We start from the raw sequence: 27,864 nt of genomic DNA, 5'->3' as shown, positions 1-27,864 counted from the left end.
ACTCCTCCTTTTCCCACCTGTTTTTGTATACCGTAAAAGTGTCTTCCTGTCTCATTTATATCCCAATATTCCTGCCAAACCCTTTGCATTTGTGTTTTAATGATTGTCTTTCCTTCTGCTTTCCCTAGTGGGATATTGTTTACTGTTTGTGATCTGAGTGCTTGTTTTGCCAGTATGTCTGCATCCTCATTGCCCTCAACCCCTGCATGAGCAGGAACCCACAGAAAACTGACAGTCCTCCCCCTGTTTTGAAGGTCATATAGCATTTGATGGATCTCCATGATTAGATCTTGCCTACATGACTTCATGGTCCTAATACTACTGAGGGCTGCCCAGCTATCTGATGCAATTAGTGCATTGGCCCTGTTGTCTCCCCCTAACCATCTCAGTGCGAGTGTGATAGCCAGGAGTTCAACTGTGTACACTGATGCATGATCTGTTGCTCTCTCCTTAACTGCCACTTTGAACTCTGGAATGTACACCGCAGCTCCAGTGCGCCCATTTTCTGGCTCTTTTGATCCATCTGTAAATATTGACACTCTATTTGGATAATTCTGTTCAATGTATTTTTGCACTATTCCTCCAATATCTCCCTGCCTTGTCTTCTTGTTGAGCTTCTGCTGAATATTAAAATCTACTGAAGGCATCTGGAACAACCAGGGCGGAATTTCTGGTAGAGGAACATTGGAGATATACTGCACGTCACATAAACCAATGCTTTCAGCTTTTGCATTTCCAACCCAGCCTAAGCTCCTGAAGTTTGACTTGTCATGCTCTGAGCAGTCCTCTAGTATGGACTTTGTTGGATGAGACATTTTATGACCCTGCAGATAGACCCAGTATACCAGCATGAGCTTGGTTCTTCTTATTCTCAGAGGTTCTTCCCCCATCTCAACTTGCAGAGCTGCAACTGGAGAGATCTTAAATGCCCCACTACATATCCTGAGTCCTTTAGCCTGCTCCACATCCAGCTTCTTAAGGTGACTTTCTGCTGCTGACATATATGCAACACTCCCATAATCTATTCTGGCTCTCATCATGGTTTTGTATATATTCAATAGCGACTTCCTGGATGCACCCCAATCACGACCTGATAAGCATCTCAAGAGGTTATTAACACTTTTACACTTATCTTTTGTCCTCTTAATGTGCTGCCTCCAGGTGAGCTTTTCATCAAACAGCACTCCCAAGAAACGAATGACTTTTACTTGCTCCAGCGTTTCACCATATAGCTTTATTGATATTTCTTTATGGCGCTTTGCAAAACATATCACTTGAGTTTTTGCAACTGATAGTTTAAACCCCCACCTATTTGCCCACTGTTCCACTGTATCAACTGCTGCTTGCAGTTTCTTCTGCAGATACTTCTGATTCCTCCCCCTTAACCATAATGCCCCATCATCAGCAAATAATGATTTACTTATTCCTCCCCCCACCTCCTCAAAAATGTCATTAATCATACAGTTAAAGAGTATTGGACTGCATACGCTCCCCTGTGGCGTTCCATTTTCAACCATATATACTGGTGAGTACTCTTTCCCTACTCTGACCTCTATTGTCCTCCCAAACAGGAAACCCAACACCCAATTATACATCTTCCCTCCCACTCCCAATTTATCCAGTTTGATTAGCAGGCCTTCTTTCCACAACATGTCATATGCTTTCTCTATGTCAAAAAACACAGCAACCACGATCTCTTTATTTGTCTGTGCTTTCCTGACTTCTGACTCTAAGCACAGTATTGAGTCCACTGTATTTCTCCCTTTACGAAACCCACTTTGGTATGAAGAAAATAGATCTCTATTTTCCATGAAATACATTAACCTCTCTGTTACCATCTTTTCCATAGTTTTCCCCAATTGAGATGTAAGTGCTATTGGTCTGTAATTTGATGGGTCTGATGCGTCTTTACCTGGTTTTAAAATTGGCACTATAACTGAGTGCTTCGATGCAGCTGGAATCTCCCCTAACTCCCACACTTTGTTAATTAGTTTCAGTATTAACTGTAATGACCTGTTATCCATGTTATCTAACATACAGTAGCAGATGTCATCTTTCCCTGGCGCTGACTGCCGGGTGCTGGGGATGGCCCTCCTTAGCTCATACATACTGAATGGAAGATCCAGATTCTCTTCCGTTGTTATTTTTTTCTTGTTAACCCATGTATTATGTGCCAGAATAGCGCTCCTTTGCTGTTTAGCCTCTGCTGATAGATTCCCTGAACTATGAACTTTGATTAGTGTTTCAGCCAATAGCATTGCCTTTTCTATTCCACTAACAGCTGTTCTGCTGTTACTTGTCAGTATTGGGATTTTTGTATTCCTTCTTATTCCACTCATTTTCCTGATCATTCCCCATACATCTGACAGCTGTACCTCCCGACCTATCTCACTACAATATTGCCTCCAGCATGCCCGCTGAGCTGTTCTGACCGTCCTTCTAGCCACTGCTTGTGACCTTTTATACTGAACTAGCGACTCCATAGAATGATGTTTCTTTAACAGCCTAAATGCCCTATTTCGTTCTTTAATTGCTTGTCTGCAGTTTTCATCCCACCACGGCACATTCTTTTTGTTTCTGTATCCCGATGATTTTGGTATCGACTCATTTGCCGATTTTATTATAGCTGTGACTACTACCGTATTAAACTCATCCACCTCTGCCCATTCCTCTTTATGTACTTGTTCAAATCTTTTCCAACTCAATTCTTGAAAGAGTTCCCAGTTAGCTTTATCAATTTTCCTTCTTGGCAATCTCATGTCTTCCTTTCGTTGTACCTCTACTCCAATCTTAACATTGATTGGATAGTGGTCACTACCCATTGATGTCTTATTTAGCACCTCCCAAGCAGTGATACTTGCCATTTCATTTGATGTCATAGTCAAATCAATCACACTCTCCTTATTTTGTACACAGTCATACCTTGTTCCCCTTCCGTCATTCACACATACTAATCCTTTATCTTCTATAAATTCTTCTACTATTAAGCCATTTGCATCAGTTCTCCCACTACCCCATAGAGTGCTATGTGCATTAAAATCACCACACCACACTACTTTCCCCTGCACTTCCCCCATCACCATATTCAGTATATTTACACTTAACCTGTTGCATGGATTGTAGTAATTTATTATTGCTAGCTCATATTTGCCTGTCCAAATCTTTATTGTTATGGACTCACATTCTCTTCCTACTTGAACAGTACTGAACCTTATTCCATTTTTGACAAAGGTGGCCACCCCACTATGGAAGTTAAATCAAGTCATTAATCAAGAGCATAGATTTTCAGTTTGAGAGCATGATTTCATTCCTTTTCAGTGACACAGCTCCTTCGCGTGCTCAGATTTTTTCTCCTCATGCTCACATTTTGTGCTCGCATTTAAATTTCTTCTGCTTTCTTTCAAAATGTCTGCTTAAAGTAAAAAATCACATGCCTGTGTTCACATTTCTCCTTCTTGCAAACAAAAATGTCGCTCGCATTCAAATGTGCCCTCTGCGCGCTCAGATCTAAGTGCACGCGCTCAGAATACACACCTGCTCACAGGTCAAGTTCTGCTCTCGGATCTCTCCTCTGCTCACGGATTTTTCTTGTGTATCAACACTGTCAACCAATAGAAGGCCGGCTACTGTTGACCAATCAGATTATACCCGCTTCTTTGCGGATGCGTTCGCTGTACTTCAAGGAGCGTCGCATACGGACGGGCACTGTTTCTACCGGGTTTATCTACTTCCGTCCTCCAGGCTGTTAAATGTGGTGGTTCCCTTTATTTGATGACGACTTTTGGAATAAAATATCAGTTAATCAATACACGAGCGCCCGTGCTTTTCATTACAATAGCTACATACATCAACATAAAGTAGAACAATAGCGGCTCTACTTTTGCCATATTAGCCAATAGCCAGCTACCCAGGCAGCGGGGTTATATAGTATAAATACTGAAAGATTTGTATGATTGTGAAGATAGTACAAGAACTCCTGTTCATATTACTTTTTGCATCATGGGACGCTGGTTCGCATCCCGGCCCGGCCGGCACCCTCGCTCGTGTAATGAATGAAAAATACTTTATCATCATAGCGTATTTTTCATTACACCTTTTTAATCACGTATGTTTACCCACCATCTCTTGTTAAACGTTTGTCAAGGGGCCCATGAAGGAAGAAGAAGAAAAAAAGAAGAAAAAAAAAACAGCTGTCCAGAATTGCCACAGGCCCTGTTTTTGTGAATGAAATATCTGGGGGCGGGTCAGTAAGGTAACGCTGAGTGGCCTTGATGCCTGTCAGTCATGATGAGTCGCGTCTCGTCACCTCTCTGCTGTGTCTGCAGCTGAGCACTGTGATCCATGTCTCTCTCCCCGGCCGAGCGAGCTATCATACCGTAAAATACCAAATAATAGCCGCGGCATTTATTTGTCTCAATCACTTAACAGACCAGGCGTTTATTTGGGACAGGCGTTTAATTCCTTCCTCTCAAAATCCGGAATGAAAATGTCACAAACTTCGCCAGCTTCTCGGTGAATTCTCTGGCATCCTCCTGCAAGTTGCGGCGGAGGAAACGATTCATCCAACTAGCACTCGCTGCAAACTCCTCATCTCTGCTGTCTGTCACTCACGGTTTTCCCGAGTTTTCCTCTGCATATTTTACGACAGAAAGTTTGAATTTCAAGTCATACTTTTTATTGTGTTGCTGCACCGGAGCCATGGCGATCATCAGTGTGATACTGATTGACAGAAAGCAGCCCAACGCGTGAAAAAGGCGAAGAAGAAAAACGTGCAGTGTCAGTGGTCACGTCTTCTTCCTTGATTAAAAAAGAATAAATGAATTAGACCCAGCATTTATTTGGAACCAGCGGTTATTTATCAAAATATACACCTGCATCGGCGTTTAAAGGGGACCCTGCGGTTAATTGACACGCGGCTATTATTTGGTAATACGGTACATTTACATCCAACTCTGTACGCCGGGCCGGGATGTGAACCAGCGTCCCATGATGCAAAAAGCATCATAAATTGATGTTCTTAACCACTGTACTATCATCTCAAATATACTGGCCCTTCAGTATTTATACTATATAACATATCCCGCTGCCTGGGTAGTTGGCTATTGGCTAATATGGCGAAAGTAGAGCCGCTATTGTTCTACTTTATGTTGATGTATGTAGCTATTGTAATGAAAAGCACGGGTGCTCGTGTATTGATTAACTGATATTATATTCCAAAAGTCGTCATCAAATAAAGGGAACCACCACATTTAACAGCCTGGAGGACGGAAGTAGATAAACCCGGTAGAAACAGTGCCCGTCCGTATGCGACGCTCCTTGAAGTACAGCGAACGCATCCGCAAAGAAGCGGGGATAATCTGATTGGTCAACAGTAGCCGGCCTTCTATTGGTTGACAGTGTTGATACACAAGAAAAATCCGTGAGCAGAGGAGAGATCCGAGAGCAGAACTTGACCTGTGAGCAGGTGTGTGTTCTGAGCGTGTGCACTTAGATCTGAGCGCGCAGAGGGCACATTTGAATGCGAGCGACATTTTTGTTTGCAAGAAGGAGAAATGTGAACACAGGCATGTGATTTTTTACTTTAAGCAGACATTTTGAAAGAAAGCAGAAGAAATTTAAATGCAAGCACAAAATGTGAGCATGAGGAGAAAAAATCTGAGCACGCGAAGGAGCTGTGTCACTGAAAAGGAATGAAATCATGCTCTCAAACTGAAAATCCATGCTCTTGATTAATGACTTGATTTAACTTCCATACCCCACCACCTTTCCCCATCTTCCTGTCATTCCTTATAGCAGTGTATCCTTGTATTATGAAATCCCATTGCACTCTCAGCCATGTTTCCTGCACACAAATTATACTGGGTTTATCCTGCTGATCTGAGACAAACTTCTTAAGCTCTTGTCCATTGGCTACAAGACTTCTTGCATTCCACTGCAATATACTTATGACCATGATGATCCACCACCCCATAATGATGTCTGTGACGATGTCTGCGAACTGGGTGAGCCTCCTTTCAACACTTCCTCCCAACCAATGGCCTCAACTCCCAGATATTTCTCTGCTGCTTTTACTATTATTTTGATTTTTTCTGTTTTCTTGTCTGTTTGCGCAGTACAGTTAATTACATCAACCATGAACAGTATAAACTGCCTTTTCTCCACAATCAGTGTGTCCTCTTTAACTCTGCTGCATCCCTCACATGCTCTCATTTCATGCCTTTGTGAGTTAATGTTTGGTTTTAAGTTAGGCTCTGATCCCTCCGAAGCGACTGTGCAGAAAATGTGTGTGTGTGTGTGTGTGTGTGTGTGTGTATATATGCGTGTGTGTGTAAGGTTTATGACTGAACGTTCTTTTAAAAAATATTACAGGGAAAAAAAAGTGTCACGCTTGGACACCCCCCACCCCCAAGAGTACCCATCTGCAGTCATGATGGCCCACAAGGGCGCCGCCATATAGCCAATCCATACCGGAAGTCCCAACCGGAAGTTGGTTAATCACCAAAATAAAACCAAAATAAAAGCCGCCATTTAACCGATCTGTTTATTATTTTCTTTTATATTTTGTAGTTATGATCATTTTTAATTATTCATCAATTTTTTTTAACCCTTGGCCTTGTTCAAATTCACTACCCTCTCAGCTTGTTCGGGGCCAAAAATGGCCAACAGATTGAGTCTGTAATTTTTTAGATTTTGTATGTTTTTTGCTGCTTTTACTGCATAAAATGTTTAATTAATATCAGTTCTTGTCATAAGTACAAAATATTCATTCCTTTTTAATTTTTTAACCCCCTTAAATGCAAATTTGTTTGCACAATACGCTTGTTTGAAAACTACCACAAAAATGACCACTGCCTATCTTCTCAGTGCCACCGTTTATTCTTGTATTATCAATAACACAGTCTGAGATATGTAGCTGCTTAACAACAACATTGATTATTATGTATTGTTATTTTAGTGCAGGGAAGGCAAAGTAGATAAAACTCGTTTGTGGCCAAAAATGTCCACCTCCTGTTTACATTTCCAAAATGCTATAAAACTATAAAAAAAGTGGAATTTATATATATATATATATATATATATATATATATAAATTCCACTTTTTCCCATTTTTTTTTAAATTTAATTAAAATTCTGAATTTTAACCCTTTAACTGCCTATTAGATCACACAATGCTAATGATTTATAAGGGAGAAAAGCATTAAATCACCATGTTTTTACCAAATAATACATGCTACGTGAATTATTCTTTAACCATCATTGCACCTTAATGTGTGTCAATAATAAGCAGTATCAATGATTTTAATGCTTCTTCAGTTTTTTGTGCAGTGACAGAAAAACATAAAAACTCCCTCTCAGCTTGTTCGTGGCCACCTCCCGTTGCTTACAAAATGCTATACAAACACTATATACTGAAAATATTTGCTTCTTTTTTTAAATTTGGCATCAGTCCTGATCATGAAATCCAAAATTTTAATCAATTCCAGAATTTTAACCAGGTGGTTTTCCCATGTAAATCTCCATCCTCCAGGCATAGGAGGTTGCCACATCACAGGTGAACCAGATTTTAATGCCGTACTTTGCAGGCTTGTTGGGGATATATTGTAGATGTCAGCTGTGTGCAAGTGTCCTCTTGGGAGCCAAAACACGTGCTAAAGTGCCCTCTTGGGAGCCAATAAGCTGCTCGTCAACACACACATCAATCCCTGGTTTGAACAAGAGGGGGAGGCAAGCCACCCACTTTTCCCACAGGATACAAAATGCGGCGAGCTTATCATTCCTGAAACGTCCTGGGCGGGAGAGCCTGTCATCAAAGAAGATGTTAGCGCTGATCTGAGTGAAGCTGTAGAGGGGCATCGTGGCACAAAACATGGCCCGTCCTGTCTTGGCATCCCATATGCCACCTTTTGCTTCATGTCTTGAGCGGTAGACGCCAGCCAGAATCAGAATCCCAATGTAGGCTCTCATCTCCACTTTATCCACATCCCTCCAATCCTCACACCTTCGCCTCCCATGCAGGTTTGTGTTGGTGCACAGCAGCTGAATAATCTCCTCTGTTATAAACAGGTCAAAGGCAGACCTCATGTTGTTGATGTGGGCAACTGCATACAGGGTGGGCCCTGGGGTGATACCAGTGGATACTGGAGTGCAGGGTCTCTTCAGCAGTGGGAAACCACATAATTTTTTTGATGAGACATCCACTCACCTACCAGCTCTGTCTCTGCCATCAGCTGTTGGCCTCCACCGCTGTGTCTGTACCGTCCTTTTCCCCTGAGGAAGAGGAGTCAGGCACTGGCTGGAAGTCATCATAAGTGGTGTTGCTGTCATCCTCTGAGGAAGGTGTCACCTCATCTTCTGGAGAGGACATGTCCTCATCTTGGGTAGAAGATGTCTCCTTCTCAAGCGCAGAGGATTTCTCCCCATCTTCACTCTCCCAACCCATCACATACCTAAGTGCTTCAGTCAGGGAATATGACCTTCTCGCCATCTTGCTAGAGAAAGAACGATCTGGGAGCTGATAGGCTTACTTATAGCATTAGTACTGACTGCACCTGCAAAAACTCCAGGACAGATTTATAAACAGTGTCAGACTTTGTTTTTGTTTCCCCAGAAGCCAGAGGTCAAGATGACCCGTGATCCTTTTTTTTTTAGAGAAGCTATTTGAGTATTTAAGGGCTATTGTGTAGTTGTGTGTCGCAGTTTTTTATGAAAAGATCAAAGCTAAAGGTGTTTTAAACCTGTGCATCAAAGCCAATTTTGCCCTGGAAACTCAAAGCTCAATAGCCTGTACCAAGAGAAATTCACTGAAACTTGGAGGTATGATACACTGTAATTAATGTCACTCTATCTTGCTACATATTTGCAAGCACATTTTTTTTTTTATGCACAAACACACATCATTACCTGACATCCTTAGGATCACACCTATGTCAAAATTGTGTCATTCATTCGCTCCAATTGAGTGCAGTAAGCCATCATACGCCCCTAGTGGAAACTAAGAATATTACCTGAAATTGCTCCCTTGCCCAAAACTGGACAAATGACATAATCTGGTAGAAAACATTAAAAACTAAAAATTTCAAGTGTTGAGTTTAGAATGAGAGCCATTTTACCTAAATTATATGATTTTATACTGTAAATCACAAGAAATTAAATAATGTGGTTTTCATGGGTTTCAATTGGCCAAAAGTGAGGAACAATTGGAGATATATAGTGTAATATTGACATAATTAAAGAGCAGGTTTTGAAAATTAAAAAATCCAAAAGAATTTCAGACCCTTGGGAAATATCATTCTATATGCATTAACACAGCTGAAATGGTCAACAAAAAGGAAGTGGGGTGGACACAAATGGCCAGCATAGAGTCCAGAGGGTTAATTATGCCCTAGATCAGGGATTCCCAAAGTGTGGTGCACGCACCCCCAGGGGTGCGCGAGCTGCCACCAGGGGGTGCGCGAGATGAAAAATGTAATGGTGGTCTGGTGTAAAAATATTAAACAGTGTCTGTGCGTTCAGACCGAAAGCGCACAAAGAGGAAAATCCGCCTCCAACTAAGTCGCAAAACTGCGACAAATTTCCCATAAGGAATGAATGGGACGAGGTCAAAAAAGTCGCAAATCTGCAACGTTTTTCAAACATCTCCAGCTCTGGCATACATTGAGCTAGAAACACCATTCCAGCTTTCCAGAGTATTTTTGTTGTATTTGAACTTTTTTCCTACGATGTGTAGTTTTTGAACTGTGACCCTTGAATGGCGGTGAGTGATTTTGGAAAAATTCAGGGTTTTCAATGATTGTGTATGGCGGAATGTTCGTGCAGCAGAGTGGCAGGGGCCAACTGTCAAAACAATCATTTTTTCACTCATTCAATGTGCGGCTTGATCGGAGTCTGTATACTATTATTCAGCTTTCTAGAATATTAATGTTTCGCGTCGTAAGACGTGAACAGCTGCGAGACACTTCCCATAAGGAATGAATGGGATGAGGTCAAAAAACTTGCAAATCTGCAATGTTTTTCAAACATCTCCTGCTCTGGCATACATTCAGCTAGAAACACCATTCCAACTTTAAAATGTAGGCACAGGTTGAACTCTTTTCCTATGATGTGTAGTTTTTGAACTGTGATCCTTGAACGATGGTGAGTGATTTTGGAGAAATTCTGGGTTTTCAATGATTGTGTATGGGGGAATGTTCGTGCAGCAGAGTGGAGAGGGCCAACTGACTCCCTCACAGTCCGTTGCTACGGCCCCTGCCAACTGTCACCTAGCAACCGAAATCAGCTGGGCAAAGAGAGAGAGTGACAGACAGACAGACAGGAGACATACATCAGACAGACAGACAGACAGACAGGAGACACACATCGGACAGACAGACAGACAGGAGACACATATGAGACAGACAGACAACAGAGAGACATGTACACACACACACACACACAGCCATGCTTAAGCGTGCACTCACATGCACACAAACGCACACACACAGTATATTTCCCAACATTTAAACTACATTTAATGATTATTTTGTCGCTCATTCAATGTGCGGCTCGATCGGACTCGGGTTGCTATTATTCAGCTTTACGAAATGTTAAATATTAAATATTAAATAAAAACTGCGATAAATTTTCCATAAGGAATGAATGGGGCAAGGTCAAAAAAGTCGCAAATCTGCAACGTTTTTCAAACATCTCCTGCTCTGGCATACGTTCACGTAGAAACACCATTTCAGCTTTAAAATGTAGGCACAAGTCCTGAGTATTTAAGTTGTATTTGAACTTTTTTCCTATGTTGTGTAGTTTTTGAACTGTGATCCTTGAATGAAGGTGAGTGATTTTGGAAAAATTCAGGGATTTCAATGATTGTGTATGGCGGAATGTTCGTGCAGCAGAGTGGAGAGGGCCAACTGACAGAGTGAGAGAACTTCAAAAATTTGCTCAGAAATTTTCTCTTTCCGTGACGATCCTGGCCACAAATTAGGCTCAAAAACAATGATATTTTCCAGAGTTGTAGCCACATTTGTCTTCTTTCTCCCAGTGTGTCTACTTTATCGGTAGGATTTACTGTTTTTGAATTATCGACAGCTAACCAACAAGAGTAGCTCTCAAATGCTCCATTTACTCCAATGTAAATCGGGAGGAGGAATCTCAAAACTGCACCCTTTTTTAACTCGCTGCCATTTCCACATTTCTGAAGCTAGGACCACAAAACTTGATGTGTGTGTTCCTTAAGGCCTTTCCCGCTTGATGGTGAGGAAACTTTGCTGATGCCATGTTTGCTTTTTCGTCACGGGGCAAAGCGCACAGCCCACTCTCGCGATTTCCCGGCGGGGAATTGTCTAGTTATTCTTCCTCCCGCCATTTTTCGGTTTCTAACTCGCCCCGCACCGTTGAGCGAATACAAACAAAAAATATATCAAAATGTGCGGCTCGAGCGGACTCGGCATGCTATTATTTTTCTCACGAAAATAATAATTTTTCGCGACGCAAGCCCTCGACAAAACCTCGACAATTTTCTTATAAGGAATTAATGGGATGACGGAATGACAACAACAATAGGTTGTTATTCCTCGTGCCTCTTCTTCTTCTTATTATTATCATTCATCTTCCTGCTTTAGCATGCACTCACATGCACACAAACACACACACACAGTATATTTCCCAACATTATTATAAAAACTATTGAACGATTATCTTTTCATTCATTCAAGCCAGGAACTCCATTCAAATATTTAAATGTTTCAGATCATCGATATATTGAGATCGAATTGAATTTCTCTCAGAATATTTGACTCATTCTCACTGTAACATCTCTTCATACTCCATCAGCTGAAACAAAACAAACTGGAATGCTGGCTTAAATTTTTATTGAAAATTACTTAATATTATTAATAATATTTATTAATTCATAATAAATTTTCATCAGTGTATTATATTATAATACATTAATTAAATATAAAAATGATTATATATATAACATTTGTATTTAATAATATATAATAATTAAATTGTTATCAATTAATATTTTATTTTATATATATTTAATCAAGTGTTCTAATTAACGTTGATGTTTTTTAATGTATAACATTCTAATACATTCATAAAAATAAATATAAATAGTGAACTGCAGCAAAGTATGATCGTCCGGAGTCTGTGTCAAGTGCACAGATATCAGCCATCTCATTTGACAAATCACCTCGGATACAGATGACAGACATCCCAAGACGAGTCTGATTGGACAGCTGTGTGTGCATTTTTTTTTTGGCCTTGATATAAACCCCTGGTCCGGCTCTGCTCGATACCCTTTGACCTCATCAGAGGTAAGTACGTGTTATATCTTACATTAGCATACTGAAATCATTAATAAAAGTGGATTTTATTGAAGCTAGATATTTCTGTCCCTCCCATGATCACGATTACTCATGATTTCGGAAAAATTAATGTAATTGTTTATGGTCGGTCTTTTTCAGCGATATTAATCCGGTACTTGGCGCTGCTCGGATTACCGAGTAGCCCGGACAAGCTAACGTCTAACAGGCCTACATTAGCTTGGCTATTCCGGGCTCCGGGCCAACAGCGTCTAGCAAAGCTGTAGGGCTTCATAAATATATAATAAGTCTGTCTAGCTAACAGTAACGGGGCTCCGCTTCAATACAACATTATTTTGACGAGCTAACGGCGCTACTCGGCTCTGCTATATAAAACATTAGGCTGCGCTCTAAGCCAACAGCGGTGATTTAGCTTTTTCTATAAGGAAATATTAACCGCAGCGAAAAGCTAACTGTGCTAACATCCGTACACCTTTAACAAAAGTGAGATTATTGAAGATAAACATTACTGTCTCGTGATTTTGGGAAGACTGATTGTTTATGGTCGACCTGTTGCTATATAAGAAGTCTGAGCTATAAGCTAAAACATTAGGCCGACCTAGATTTTAACTGCGCAAATCTTGGCCTTTGTTCTCTCACGGCGCGAACGGTAGCCATTTTTCTCTCCCCTGAACTGTCCTGTCATGCATAGATCCTTAACAGCGGTCAGATTTCTGACTGCGTAACTGTGCTAACACCTGTACACCGTTAACAAAAGTGAGATTTTTGAAGATAGACATTACTGTCTCGTGAATTTGGGAAGACTGATTGTTTATGGTCGACCTGTTGCTATATAAGAACTCTGAGCTATAAGCTAAAACATTAGGACGACCTAGATGCTAACTGCGCAAATCTTGGCCTTTGTTCTCTCGCGGCGCGAACGGTAGCCATTTTTCTCTCCCCTGAACTGTCCTGTCATGCATAGATCCTTAACAGCGTTCAGATTTCTAACTGCGTTAACTGTGCTAACATCTGTACACCGTTAACAAAAGTGAGATTACTGAAGCTAGACATAAGTGTCTCGCGATTTTCGGAAGACTGATTGTTTATGGTCGACCTGTTACTATATAAGAACTCTGAGTTAAAAGCTGTAACATTAGGTCAAGCTAGATTCTAACTGCGCAAGTGTTGGCCTTTGTTCTCTCGTGGCGCGAACGGCAGCCATTTTTCTCTCTGTGAACTGTCCTGCATAGATCCAGATTTTTACACTCCATGATTTGGGGATTTAAAAATAAAAGTTTTTTTTTATTTTTATTTTTTCTGTTTAACACAAGCTGAAAGCTGTATTTCTTATCTATCTGCTTGTTTAGTTTGTGACTAGTATTTAATACTACCTTCTGTCCACCTAAAAACACATTTCTCCTTGTTTGTTAGATTGTCTGATAATATGTGATTAAATGTTTTTTTTATGTAGTGTAAAAATATCATACTTAAATGTATTATACACTTTTACAACCGGCCTTGATTAAATGGAAAAGGAAGCATTTTAAAACATGGCTATATTTGCTTTTGATAATAAAGTGCATTCAGATGTTGATAAAATCCTGTACATTTGATGAAGTTAATATCATTCTTACTTGTCTTGTATATGTATTTTGTCATAGTAATTCTTTGATTTGAAGAATAAACTATTATAATATAATACTGTGTAGTATAAAATTAATATAGTATTATATTTATCATTTAAAGTAATTATAATATAGAATTGACACAATTTACAGTGACTCGTAACATTTGCGAGACATTTAACTCTTTATTGCATAACGTCTTTGATAAGATTAAAGGGTTCCTGTGCTTCGACAGCTGAGAGTGACCATCATTGTTGATTCATCGCCCTCAACCTTCGCAGAGCAGTATCACCACATCACACACACACAATCCTCATCAACTCAAATTTCATTTTATGTATAAGATATTACATTAGGTTGTCATAGATTAGATTACTTTACATTAGGTAGTTTAGGTTTAGGTCAGTTTGACAAGTTAGCCTATTAACCTTTGAGAGGCATTTCTGTTTTTTTTTTTTTTTTTCTGTCTTTAACTTCTGTCAGCAGGATGCCAAGGAAGTCGAGACGGTCTGTGGCGGCGAGGAAGCGCTGGGAGTCGGAGTGGAGGAAGCTCGACCTGGAGGAGCTGAGGTCCCCTCCGTTTAATGTGTTTGTAATCTGTCATCAGGCATTTGGATCTTCACCCCCTGCCAAGCCTTTCTGGAGCCTGGCTGATGCTGAGGTTCGTGCACGTAAGTATTCACCTGTTTTATCCCTAAATGATCCAGAAATTAATTCATCATCAATATTAAACTTTTTAAACTGCTTTTCCTGTGCTTTTTTTTTTTCTTTCACAAGTGATTGTTGATATTTCCTGGTAGGCTTTCCCTCATCAGTTTTACCTTTTATCCGTTTTGTCCTTTACTAAACAGGCTGCGGTACCGGTTACCGCCATCCGGCGACGAGCTGGCCACCTTCGGAGTGGACTGGACGAAGCCACAAGCTGGTCATCCCACCGGAGTCTGACAAGAAGGTGCTATTATTGTCCAGTTTATGAAGGAAGTAATCGATCTTGAGAGGGATTAATGATTTTCATGCTAAAGAAACTTTCTTTGTTGTTGCAGTTTGTTAACTTTGTCAGTTCGGGACTCCCATCTCCGGTCCATCGTGGACGGTTTCGTTGTGATGCCAGAAGGGAAGTTTTCTTTTGGTTTCATGTCGACCCCTGGGGCCCATGCCGCTCAGCTGCGGACTGAGGTCCTACATGCTGATGTTCCTCGCTCCCCTGATGCTGTTTGTGTTCTTGCCCCTAGCAACAACCTGACGGCGAGCAGGACCGTGTACGAGGCAGCCGTCGACTACGCCCGTTTCCTCACTGCTGTGAGGAGCCGCTGGCCGAAGGTAAGCATTTATTTATTTCTTTTAGGCATCTACATCTGTTTAAATAGACAGTGGATAGATTTTTGAAATGGGAAAGAGAGGGGGTGTCACATGCAGTAAAGGTCCGCTGGCCAGGACTCGAACCAGGGTCCGCTGCGTATGTGTCATGCGCTTTAACCACTCGCCTACCTGTACGCCCACGCCTCACTGCTGTGAGGAGCTGCTGGCCGAAGGTAAGCTTTTTTTTTTTTTTTCATGTCTCGCTTGTCCTGTATTCTTAGTAGTTTAACAACAATAGAAGTACATTGACTACTGTAATAAGACTAATTGTATGAGTTTAACGTGGTGTGTGTGTGTGTGTGTGCGTGTGTGTGTGTGTGTGTGTGATTTTGAATGAAACTGTCAATTGGTGGTTTCTAAAATTTTGTTCTCTACAGGTCTTTGTGCTGGACTTCCCCCCCCCCCCCCGCCTGAATGAGGATGTGGACTACCAGAGGCACCTTCGCCGCGAGTACCACCGCGTGAGGGCTTGTATGGGTATGTTAAAAAAAAGGAAAAAAAATCTTATCAATAAAAACACGAAAAAGAAATGTACTTAAAAATGTCATTTTTATATTTTTAGGCTTGAGGTACTTCTCTGCGGAGGAGTACTTCCCCCGTACGCGCTTGGATCTGTGGAGCAGCGACGGCGTAAGTAGAATATCTCTGTGTGATAGAAAAAGTCTAATTTGCTATAATTTCTTGTGTGTTATGCAACGGTCAACACAAGCTACTTTTGAAGTTGAACTTTGCCTGTAAATGGATTTGTATTGTCATGTCTGCAGGTTCAGCTGAGCGACCGTGAGGGGATGGGGATCCTCACCCAGCTGCTGTTGACCTCCACGGAGCACTTCCTTGAGACACCACCTCCCCCTCCCCCGGTGTCTCCTACTCCTTCACAGCTGCTTAGGAAGTTTTCTCCTAAGCTGGTTGTGAAGGGAGAGGTACGTGCTCCTCTGTCTCCTGACCCCTTCCAGTGGAAGGTCGTTGGTCAGAGCAGCAAGGTTAGTAGGTTTTTTAATTTTTTTTATTATGTGTGTTTACATGTGTTTTTGTACATTATGGTGAACGGGTTCATAGTCGTAACTTAAAAGCACCTATATTATCAAATGTGTGATGTGCTTTTCCAGTCGCAGGTTCCTAGTCAGGCCAGCGTGGCTCAGCAGCAGGTGAGAGATTTTTCTTTTTCACAACAGGTTAACTGGTTAGTATTTAAACTTTGTGTATTTGACAAGACAAATATTCATTTGTCTTTGTGTTTATTTAGTTTTTTTGTCTTTCACAGGAGAAGGAGTCCTTCCTTCCACTGAACCCAATGTGGTTCAGTAGCACGGCCCTTCGTGCTATGGAGGAAGTGTCTCCCTCTCAGCTGTCTGACGTCCCGTCTCCTCCAGCGCGCAAGGTAAATTGTCTGACATCTCTTCTCAGCTGTAATATAAAGTTTCTCCTTGTTCCCTACAGTTACTGTTGATATGTTTTATTTGACGGTGCAGGTGGCCTCTCCAGCGGCAGCCAGGCGTCATAAGACCACGGAGAGACGCCCCCCTTGCAGCCAGTCTCCTGTGAACAACGTATGTTGCACAACTGACACACACAGTCAATGTTTACAGTTGAAATGGTGTCTTCATGGAGACGTAACTACATTGTCCACTGTCTGAATTCTAATATATTTGTTCTCATCTGTCGACAGCTGGTTGGATCCCCTTCAGCCAGGCTGTCACGGCGACTGGAAGACGACGCCCCCTCCAGCCCTGTTCCTCGCAGCAGGACCACGTATGGATCACCCCCCCGCACCCAAACTTCAGTGACCAATGTATGTTGCTCTCTGAACCAACAGACACAATCTTTCACAGAACCTACAGTGTGTTCACTGAGATGTGTGAAGTTTAACATGTTTGTTCTCATGTGTCAACAGCTGGTTGGATCCCATCCAGTCAGGTTGTCCTGTAGTTTGGGTGATCCGGCGACCCCCTGCTGTTCACCGGTTGCGAAGGTAAATATTATTCCTTTTGAATAAAGTTCATAATGTCATTAAAGACTTCTTTTTACTGAATTGTAAAATTTTGTTCTCAGGTGGCTAGGATGAAGACACCTTCACCGGCTGGACCGTCCCAGACCCTTAAAGCTGCGGCCTGTCACTCTCCTCGCCCAGCTAAGGTATTTACTCTACAACTGACACACACAGAGAACGTTGACTGTAAAATCAGCTGTATCTACATTAAACTGGTTAATTTAACATCTCTGATACCATCATCTTTCTCTGCAGTTCACAAATGTCAGTGAGTAATTGAGAGAAATTTGGAAAACTTTTCTTGTATCAACTTGTGTTGCCTCATGTCTAAATATTAACTGGTGTTATGACTTATCACAGACCGTCTGGACACAAGATCCCTCATCGACCTGCTGGCCCTGGATCATCAATGATGGACTCTCCGCCTCTCATTCCCCTTCTAAAGAAGTAAGGACATTTACATTCGGGTTTATTGTGGGCTTAATAAAGTGTTTGTTCGAGGGAAAATGTGGTTTACTTTGATCTGAAATGCAAAAAAACCCATTAAGGAAATGAAGGAGAGAATCAATTAATATACGTAATAATAGTAATAATCAATAAAATTATGAAAGAAAAATAACTGAACAACTAGTTTCACACGATTTTATCAACTGTTTAAAGATAATCACAAGTAACGGAACAGAGGTTTTCCTGAAAATTATTATTATCTTGGTCAGTTAACATCTTGAAGTGTCAGTCTGAAAGTTGTAGTCTCCTTTAATCCTCCTGTAGTCCTTGGCATATTTTAGATCATTTTGGCTGTGTTGATGCAAATGGCTTAAATTACCACAGGCGTGTATTTAACATTTCAGGAATGTTTAAACCCTTTAATATCCTTTAACCCTTTTTAATAGTAAAAAAACAAAACAAACCTTTTTGTGCCGTTGACTCCCATGTAAGCGATATGTTTTAATACACTGCCATTGTAGTATACATTTTTAATATTAATGTTTTCATGTGTAAACAGTGTGACACAAGTACTGGGAATGTATGAGAGTTAATGGTCCCTTTTTAAAGCCTTCTTCAAACTTTGGTGAAGATGGCAATGGGTGACAAGGGTTTATGATGGTCTCAAAACATTTAAATTTGAAATATGTAATAATCTGTGTTAATGTGTTCAAGTCAAGTATGATACTAATAATGTAACTAGGCTTATTATGCTAATAAGTAATACTTAATGATAATGATGATAATTTATCTTATATTTCAGGTGCCGGTAAGTTCTAGTATTAGGGCCAGTCATAGTCAGAGTGACATGAGGTACAGGAAGTTCTCCAGGAACCACCAGTGTACCTGCATGTCCCTGACTTTTCTGGCTTATCAGAACGAGGGCTGTCAGTTCAACACTGCTGCCCTCGATAGAGTGCTGGCAAAGGGAGATTCACTTTATGTAGGTGCTAAACGACAGCTGATCCGGGAAAAAAGATTCCACAGTGATCATCTCACTGTGGAAGAACTGCCCAAACAAGTCCTGACTGACACAAATATGTTTCACGTCCCCAGGCCTGAAATCAGGGTTGGACGTGTGAAAGCCAGTGGAAGCGAGACTTGGTATCTGCCCCTTGCCACACAGTTAGAGTGTCTGTCAGGTGACGTTAATCTGGCTTTAATCATAGTAAGTCCAGAGTGTATTGCAGTTTTCCGTGACCAATCAGGCAGGTATGGTGTGTTTGATTCACACTCAAGAAACGCGGTGGGCTTACCTCACCCCCACGGAACTGCAATTATGAAGACCTTCTCAGAAATCAGTGACTTGGCTGACCACCTGCACAAACTGTTTGCAAATCGTGGACCGTCTGCCGGTTATGAGTTTGTGCCGGTGTCATTTGAAGCCATTGGTTCCAGAGAACACCCTCAGGCATCTCTGGCACACAATGTATCCAGGACAGCTCTCCCACCAGCAGCAGAGCGTGTCCTTAAGACAGCTCCTGCACCACCAACAAAAGAACATGTCCTTAAGACAGCTCCTGCACCACCATCAAAAGAACATTTTGTAAAGTTGCCAAAGCGACAGCGACGAAAAGCGATGCAGAGAGCCAGCAAAAACCAACACGCGCCTGGTGAAGAAAAAAGAAAAAAAACCCACTATGAAAGGAAGAAGTACAGCAGTCTGGGATTTAGGAGAAAAAAACTACAAGCACAAAGGAGAAGATATACCCAAGACGGTCTCCATAAGAAACAGCGATCCTTCAAATCTTACCATGAAAACTCAAAAGTTCAAGATAAGAAGAAGGAAGAAGTCATCAGAAGATACAGGGAAGATGCTGCTTTCAGGAGACGACAGAAGAATTACATCACAGAGAAATACAAGGAAGATGCCACATTCAGCACCAGACAAAAGAAACACTTTAGAGATAGATACGAGTCAGATCCAGTGTTTCGGAGCAGACGAAAATTTGTCATGTCTCAGAGGTACAACACGGATCAAAACTATAGCCAAAAGAAAAAGCAAGATTTCAATCTTAGATATCGCAATGATCTGGAATTTAGACATTTTTTTAATCAACGTTGTAACCAGCAGAGAGGAACCAAATTGGCCACAAATGCTGTCTTTAGCATATTTTACAAGATGCAGAGAACGCTTGGAATCAGGAGAAAATACAGACAAATTGTGCCCCACTGCCCCCAGCCCCTGATTAATCCGTTGATGGAAGCAGCCATAGCTGCCTTTCGTGAGTCCATTAGACATGGACCCACATACATTTGTACTGTTTGTAACAGAACCCTGTTTCCTAAACAGGTCAACGAATGCAAAAGACAAAAATATAGTAAACACGCAAAAGTGGCAGCAGCATGCTTGAAAGGAAACTATGTTCACTTTTGTGACAGTGACTGCTCTACCCCTTGCTCTGTGCCACAAGAGAGACACTGCATGAAAAGTGGGATTTTCGTCAGTATGCGGCACTGTAGATTGACGTGGAATTTCAGGTTTGCGGCTGCACGCGGCAATTTGCAGGCAACACCGAAAACTGACGTAAATTGTCGGAAATTGACGTGGGCCTTGCTTGGCAGTTGTCCCCCAATGACCCCCTCCCCCTGATTCTAGGGGAGGCTTTAACATGTAAATGAAAATGCTGTGAGCTATACAAATGCAAATCAGGGTTGCAGGGGGAGTTTTACCCCAGGTGACCTTTTTCTAGGAGGTGTTAACTTCATTTAAGAAAATCTCTGGTATAAATAGATCAGGCTCAGTATAGGCTAATTATAGACCCTTATATTTTAGCTTGAATGGATTTATTTAATGAAAGTATGCTAGATTAATTACTGTGTATGTCATTAGCAATGGCCAATGTTATGTAAAAAAAATTATTTATTCTCTCTCTCTCTCTCTCTCTCTCTCTCTCTCTCTCTCCTGGGAACAAGTTAAAGATAAAACACCAGTTGTTAAGAAGTTAAAATTTGCATGAAATATTTTGAGATAACCAAGATATTAAAATGTAAAAAAAAAAAGTATTTCTGTAATTTCATGGGTTCTGAATGTTTTAAAAGCAGTTGAAAAGTAATTCTTATTGCGTGTGAGAGTTCATGACCAGTAAGAGTTTTTACACTTCCGGGTAGACCGGAGCGTAAGTGACGAGGAAGAAGGAGCGGAGAGTTAATGGCGTCGAGCAGCTGACAGTGGACTGTGTGTGTCGTCAGTGTCTTGTTTTATCACTAACAGACTGTGAACTGTTGTCGGACGACGTGCTGTGAGTGTGTGAGTTGGACTCTCCATCGCAGTCGAAGTGTTTGTGTTTTAATGGACACGAAGCAAGTTCAGCTAAGCTAGCTAGCGAGAGCTAGGCTAGCGGGCCGGCCATTGTCGAGAGGAGGCCTGCGCAGACTAACCTCGTCTCATAATAAGGCCGCGACCTCCTGTTAGCTCGGAGCCACGTCTGCAAGTCCAGATTTACACGATGCCGATAATGACGCCATTGTGTAAGTAACTGTTACTGTTTTCTCCCTCGCTTAATTTTACTGTGACTTACGTCTCTTTATTCATACCAGTCTTTCTAATTGTTTTCCAGCTGCCTGTAAGACATTACGAGACAGTACGCAGGACAACAAACAACCAGATCTTGCATCGCAGGCTGACGCTGTGAGGAGTTCAGCTCAGAGTCGATCGAGGACAAAGAGGGTAAGATTTATTAGATTGGATCCGTCTTTGGTCAATGTGATTATTATTCTATCAAATAATAGATGTGTTGTATCCATGCGCAGTACTGATCGTCTTTATTGATTGTTTTTACAGCTGCTGGAAGCGAGCCAGAGTGCTAGCTGAGGATGAGGTGGACCTTTCGAAGTTCGCCGCCATGGACCTGATGTCTGAGGAGGAAGACGGCACAAGATGGCGGGTGTCTGGATGAATTGTGCGACCTCCGTCCTTTCGCAGCCGGGAGCTCACTGAGCTCTGCGCCACACTGCTGTCACATGAGAGGCGATTCCGAAGTACAGGGCAGCGCACCACAGACGTCTGCAGAAACAGACACTTCGGTGCTGTAGGATTTTGGGCCTCTTGTGAGCTTCCCGTTTGTTGTGTGGGCAGATTATGCTTTGTACATGCTGTGTGTTTGTGTTTGTGCTAATAAAACTCTTTCTTTGAATAAACAACACCTTCCTGGCAAATGTTCCTTTCCTCAGTAAATTCATTCATGTCATTGATGATACCATAAATATAAATGAATGAATAAATCATATAAATATAAATATATAAACATAATATATATAAATATAAATATATAAACATAATATATGTATATATATATATGTATATATATATATATATATATATGTATATATATATATATATATATATATATATATATATATATATTCCCACCGGGGTTTACATTTATAATGACCCAGGGTGACCAATCACGAGTGATTTTGCTTGTTTATGAGTAGTGGTTTCATCCAATACTGAGTGAGGATATTCAAGCCAGCCCACACATTCTCTGGCCAGACGTGGTTTCGCTGCTATTCATATGCAAATTAGAGGCATTCGCACGTCCGGGAGCTCCACTGACGTCATGGTTCGTTTCCGACAATTTTCGGCACAGACAAACGCCATGTTCACAGCCTGTAAATTGTTGTTAACTGCCGAAAATTAGGGAGATTTCCGGGCGTTTACGGGGCCGAAAATCCCACTTTTCATGCAGTGAGACTGCATGAGTGGATATGCTACACCTGCGACGGCCACCTTATCAGGGGACGCATACCACCCATGGTAGTCGTAAACAATTTGGAGTTGGCGCCCATCCCCCCAAAATTGGCTGCACTTAATTTGCTTGAGAGGCAGCTGATTGCAAAAATCCTGCCATTTGCAAAAATTGTTGCTCTGCCAAAAGGCCAACAGAGAGCAGTCCACGGAGCTGTTGTGTGCGTTCCATCAGAGGTGGAAGCAACTGTCAACAGTCTCCCAAGGCCCAGAGCAGAAGCGCAGCTGCTTCAAGTGAAATTGAAAAGGCACATCAAATACAAAGGTTACCAGCACTTTTACAGCGTTAATATGAAGAATGTGCTAGCTGGCCTTGCGACATTGAAAGAGACACATTCAGAATATAAAGACGTGTTTATCGATGAGACTGCCACTTTTGACTGTCTGCTCAAAGAAGAGGAGTCCATCGACGACGAGGAGCCCATCGACGACGAGGAGCCCAGACAGGAAGAGGAGCCCAGCATCCCAGACGAAGATAGGGATGTAGATTTGGAAGAATTTTTTAAAAGCCAAAACGAGCCGGGACAGTTAGAGGCAGATGAGGAAGAACAGGAGGAGCTGAGACCAGGCCTCTCCCTGGACACTTGCCTGCAGCCCCCCGACATTGCACAGGAAATCCTTTCTTATGGCGACGGAGTATTTAGTGTTGCACCCGCGCAAGGCAACAAGCCGGTTGGTTTTTTTAGCATACCTAAGTTGGAGGCCATGGCTTTTCCTGTACAATTTCCGACAGGAGAGAACACATTAGATGAAGCTAGAACCGTCTCCCTGTCCCCGAGCCTCTACTTTAATTCTAGACTCTTTGCTGCAGATACGCGTTTTGCAAGTGACCAGAGTTATCTTTTCTTTGCGCAGTTTGTTACAGAGACTCACCTCGCGACGAATAGTATGTCTATACAAATGCGCAAAGGAAAGTCGAAAACCAGAGACGGCCGTAGGATTAACAATGTCATGCTCCAGGATAAGGATGAGGTAGAACAGCTCATTATGAACCAAGATGCGACCAGGTTCATGCAGCCTCTTAGAGGCACTCCAGCCTATTGGAACAAAACACTTAAAGATGTGCACGCCATGGTTCGTCAAATTGGAAAACCAACATTTTTTGCCACGTTCTCCGCTGCTGAGATGAGATGGCCTGAGTTCATAGAGGTCATCAAAGCTCAGCAGGGTGAACAAGGGCTGTTTTCAGATTTAGATTGGAAAACAAAATGCGACATTCTGAGAAGTAACCCCGTCACAGTAATGCGCATGTTTGAAAAGAGAGTCGAGGCTCTCATGACGAACCTCATCCTCTCTCCTGCACGACCGATTGGTGAAGTAGAAGATTATTTTTATCGCGTTGAGTTCCAAGCCAGGGGAAGCCCGCACATCCACATGCTAATTTGGATAAAAGATGCACCTAAATTTGAAGAGGACCCCGATAGTCACGTCATGGAATTTATAGACAGATACATTAGTTGCAAAATGCCTGACCCTGACACAGATCCGGAACTCCACAAAATAGTGTCAGAGGTTCAGGTGCACAGCAGGAAACATTCAAGTCCTGTAAGAAGGGAAATGTAGCCTGCAGGTTTGGCTTTCCAAAACTACCGATGGATAGAACATTCATCATCAGGCCCCCCACAATTAATTACCACCAAAAAGAGGATCAAGATGATGCAGACTTCGAAGCGCAAATAGCGGAGCAGAAAAAGGCCCTCGCAGAAAACCAGAAATTGGCTAAGCGCACGCTCCAACCAGTTAGAGATCTGCTTATGGATCCAGGCGCTTCGTTCAGTAGTTTGACAGACTTGCTTTGCCAGTGCAACTTGACTTATGAGCAATACTTTGCTGCCGCGCAGCGCCTGGCCAACACCCATGTCGTGATGCTGAGGTGCCATCCAAATGATTGTTGGGTTAATGCCTACAATCCTGATTTGCTTAGAGCGTGGAACGCAAACATGGACATCCAGTATGTCATAGACGACTACAGCTGCATCATGTACATGATGTCATATGTAGCACGAGATGACGGAATTCCTTAAGAACATCATCAAAGACGTTAAGAAATCTGATGTTAACAAGCGCGACGAAATGAAACAAATTATGCAGGCCTACTCTAAACACAGAGAGGTCAGCACTCAAGAGGCTGTAGCCCGTACCTGCAGCTTACGCCTCAAGAAGTGCTCCCGATCCGTGTTGTTTATTCAGACCGACGAGGAAGGTCTGAAAATGAGTCACCCTATGAGTAGACTGGTAGGAATGGAACCCGGATCAGAGGACGTATGGATGTCGGGGTTGCCTGAAAAGTACATCAACAGACCTCTCACTCAAGAGTTTGAACGTATGTGTCTGGCCGAGTTCGCGTCGGATTACAGGGTACTCTACGGCCAGCAAAGGGAGAGCCCAAATGCCATTTTATTGTTAAATGATCAAGGATTTATTCAAAAACGAACTGTAGGAAAACCAGCAATCATTAGATTTACTCGCCTCTCAGAGGAAAAAACTCCAGAGAAGTTTTATAGAAGATTGCTGAAACTTTATCTCCCACATCGATCCGATGCCGATCTGAGAGATGAAGCGTACCCCACTTATGAAGAGTTTTATAGGTGTAGCGAGAAGTGGGGTACGAGAGTAGAGGTAATAGTGGGGCACAACAAAAAACGTTATGAGGGCCAAGGAAAAAACATGGAAGCTGCGTTTCAACAGCTTAAGGTGTGCGGTCCTCTCGTGAACGCTTGGAACTCTTTTGCGCCCGAAATTGAAGTGGACCGGTTGGAGTGCCTGGCTGAATGCGAACCGCGCGAGCAAGATCAAAACGGTGAAGATGTCCCAGAATTCGGCACTAAAAAGGATAAGGGGAGCTCTATGCCTAGAATAGATGCTCCAGAGTTGAGTCCAGACTTTGTTAGGAAAATGTACCAAAGTCTGAACGAAACTCAGGCTTCCGTTTTCTACAGTGTTCGACAGTGGTGCTTTGAATAAGTCTTGGGCCACAATCCAGAACCATTTTATTACTTCCTGTCGGGAGGGGCTGGATGTGGCAAATCGCATGTGATTAAGTGCATTCACCACGAGGCAACGAGAATTCTGCGTGAGCTCCCGAGATTTCGGGACCACGCAGACATGTCCCAACCCGCAGTGCTGCTGACCACATTCACAGGTACAGCAGCATTTAACATATCAGGCAACACGTTGCACTCCATTCTCAAATTACCAAGGTCCTTGAAGCCACCTTATCAAGGTCTTGGGAATGCACTTGACGAAGTCAGAGCAACATTGGCCAACGCTGAGATTCTCATCATCGATGAGATATCCATGGTCTCTAAAGAGCTATTTGCCTACGTGCATTGGCGATTTCAGCAGATCAGGGGTAATCGGAAGCCATTTGGAGGCATGTCTGTCCTTGCTGTAGGTGACTTTTATCAACTGCCACCCCTTGGTAAAGCCAAGCCACTGTGTGTGTACGAGGAGACCGAGTTTGATCTCTGGAAGGATAACTTCAAAATGGTCACCCTGACAGAGATCATGCGACAGAAAGACGATCATGCTTTTGCTGAACTCTTGAACCGTCTCAGGGTGAAGCAAAAGGAAGATCCTTTGTTAGATGAAGACAGGCTCTTGCTTACACATGCAGTGGCTAATAGTCAGCATTGTCCAGGACTGACTCTACACATCTACGCCACAAACAAAGAAGTAGACCGTCACAACGCCGACATCGTAACTGCTTGCTACGAGGATGCGATTGGCATTGCAGCTCGTGATTTTCGAAAAGACCCCAGAACTGGCTGCATGACGTTAGTGTCTGGGGAAATTAAAGGACACAAGCAAGATTTGCCCGACAACATAATGGCTGCTCAAGGAGTACGCGTTATGTTGATCCGAAATTTAGATGTGGAAGATGGCCTTGTGAATGGTACATTTGGAACCATTTCTAACATTTTAATCAGAGAACCAGGAGGCGTGAAGATGATTGGTCTCCTGCTGGACAATCCTACAGCAGGACAGAGATTCCGCAAAAAAATGTTAGGTCCCTCAGATAACTTGGTGTACATTGAAAGATCTGAGGAGAACCTAAGTAACAAGAAAGGGGTTGTTCGCCGGCAGTTCCCCATGAAATTAGCTTTTGCTTGTACGGCCCACAAAGTTCAAGGAATGACCATGCCATCGGCGGTCGTGTGTCTGAAGCGTGTTTTTGAACCTGGCATGGCGTACGTCGCGCTCAGCTGTACAACCTCGCTTCAAGGTCTCACCATCCTTGACTTTGATGAGAAAAAAATTTACGCTGACCCCAAGATCAAGACAGCTCTGGAAAGTATGCCTCATGCATCTTTCCAGAGCTGTAGACCATTGTTAACGCTTTTAAAATCTGTACAACAAACTCCAAAGGTTTTGACAATTGTCCACCACAACACGCAGGGTCTGCCATGTCACATGGTGGACCTCAAAGCACATCACGAGCTCCAACGAGCAGATGTGCTTTGCCTTACAGAGACACATTTGTCGGGGTCCTCTGTAGCTGAAATTTTTCAATTGGAGGGGTACACCATGTTCACACGTAGCAGACAGCTGTCTTATGGGGCGTTCAGACCAAACGCGACAGACGCGAATACAATCGCTTCAGACGCTTAATTCGCGCCGAGCCAGACGCTCCATTCGCGCCGTGTGATCATTTTGGACTATTCGCTTCATTCGCGTCATTCGCGCTTGCCCGCTCATTTTTGAACCGGTGTTTTTCAACCCGCTGTCTTTCCACGTCTATTATGGCTGATATCACCACCGTTGCTGCACTGTACCTGCTGTCCCAGAAACGCCGGAAAACCACCCGCCGTCGTGTCTGGATTCATGAAGTCCTCCGGAGACACATGGAGCTGCTGGAATTTCACTGCCTCCTCCAGGAGCTCCGTCTGGATGACGACCGGTTCCAGCGGTACCTCAGGCTGACCGGAGCCCAGTTCGAGGACCTGTTAGCTCGGGTTGGTGCCAGGATCTCCCGCCTGGACACCAACTACAGGCACTCCATCTGCGGAGCGCCTTGTCCATCTGTCTGAGGTGAGTTGCGGTGTCGTACAGCACCGGGTGCCCACACACAGCTACAACTAGCTTCTCCTCCATCGTTGCTCTGAGCAACCGTAAACAACCGTACGTGATGGAAGTGACGTCGTCGGCTTGAACTCGTCGCTGATTGGATGTCGCGGCGCGATGCCGCTTGAAAAGTTGGATATTTTCAACTTTATTCGCGCCGCGCCAGACGCTTCAGACGCGTCATTCGCGCCGCGCCAGACGCTCCAGACGCTTCAGACGCTTCATTCGCGCCGCGCCAGACGCTCCATTCGCGCCGCCGTCGCCTGAATCGCGTGTCATCGCGCCATT

General features: G+C 42.7%; 1 protein-coding gene across 1 annotated transcript; it reads left to right on the top strand.

Annotated features, from left to right (window-relative positions):
- Window positions 1-14,479: 14,479 nt before the first annotated feature.
- Window positions 14,480-21,349, top strand: LOC115591418 (uncharacterized; the record flags this gene model as incomplete). Its single annotated transcript, XM_030433433.1, has 14 exons — window positions 14,480-14,598; window positions 14,779-14,879; window positions 14,971-15,247; window positions 15,664-15,763; window positions 15,849-15,916; window positions 16,051-16,269; window positions 16,396-16,434; window positions 16,551-16,667; window positions 16,759-16,836; window positions 16,956-17,078; window positions 17,181-17,258; window positions 17,339-17,422; window positions 17,637-17,723; window positions 21,323-21,349. Coding segments are annotated over exons 1-14 (1,416 nt in total), but the record flags the coding sequence as incomplete, so codon positions are not given.
- Window positions 21,350-27,864: the final 6,515 nt, after the last annotated feature.

The sequence above is a fragment of the Sparus aurata genome, chromosome 11 (genome assembly GCF_900880675.1).
Source record: "Sparus aurata chromosome 11, fSpaAur1.1, whole genome shotgun sequence".
NCBI classification, from domain to species: domain Eukaryota; kingdom Metazoa; phylum Chordata; class Actinopteri; order Spariformes; family Sparidae; genus Sparus; species Sparus aurata.
Note: the sequence above shows the minus strand (reverse complement) of the source record. Positions and strands in the feature narration are given on the sequence as shown.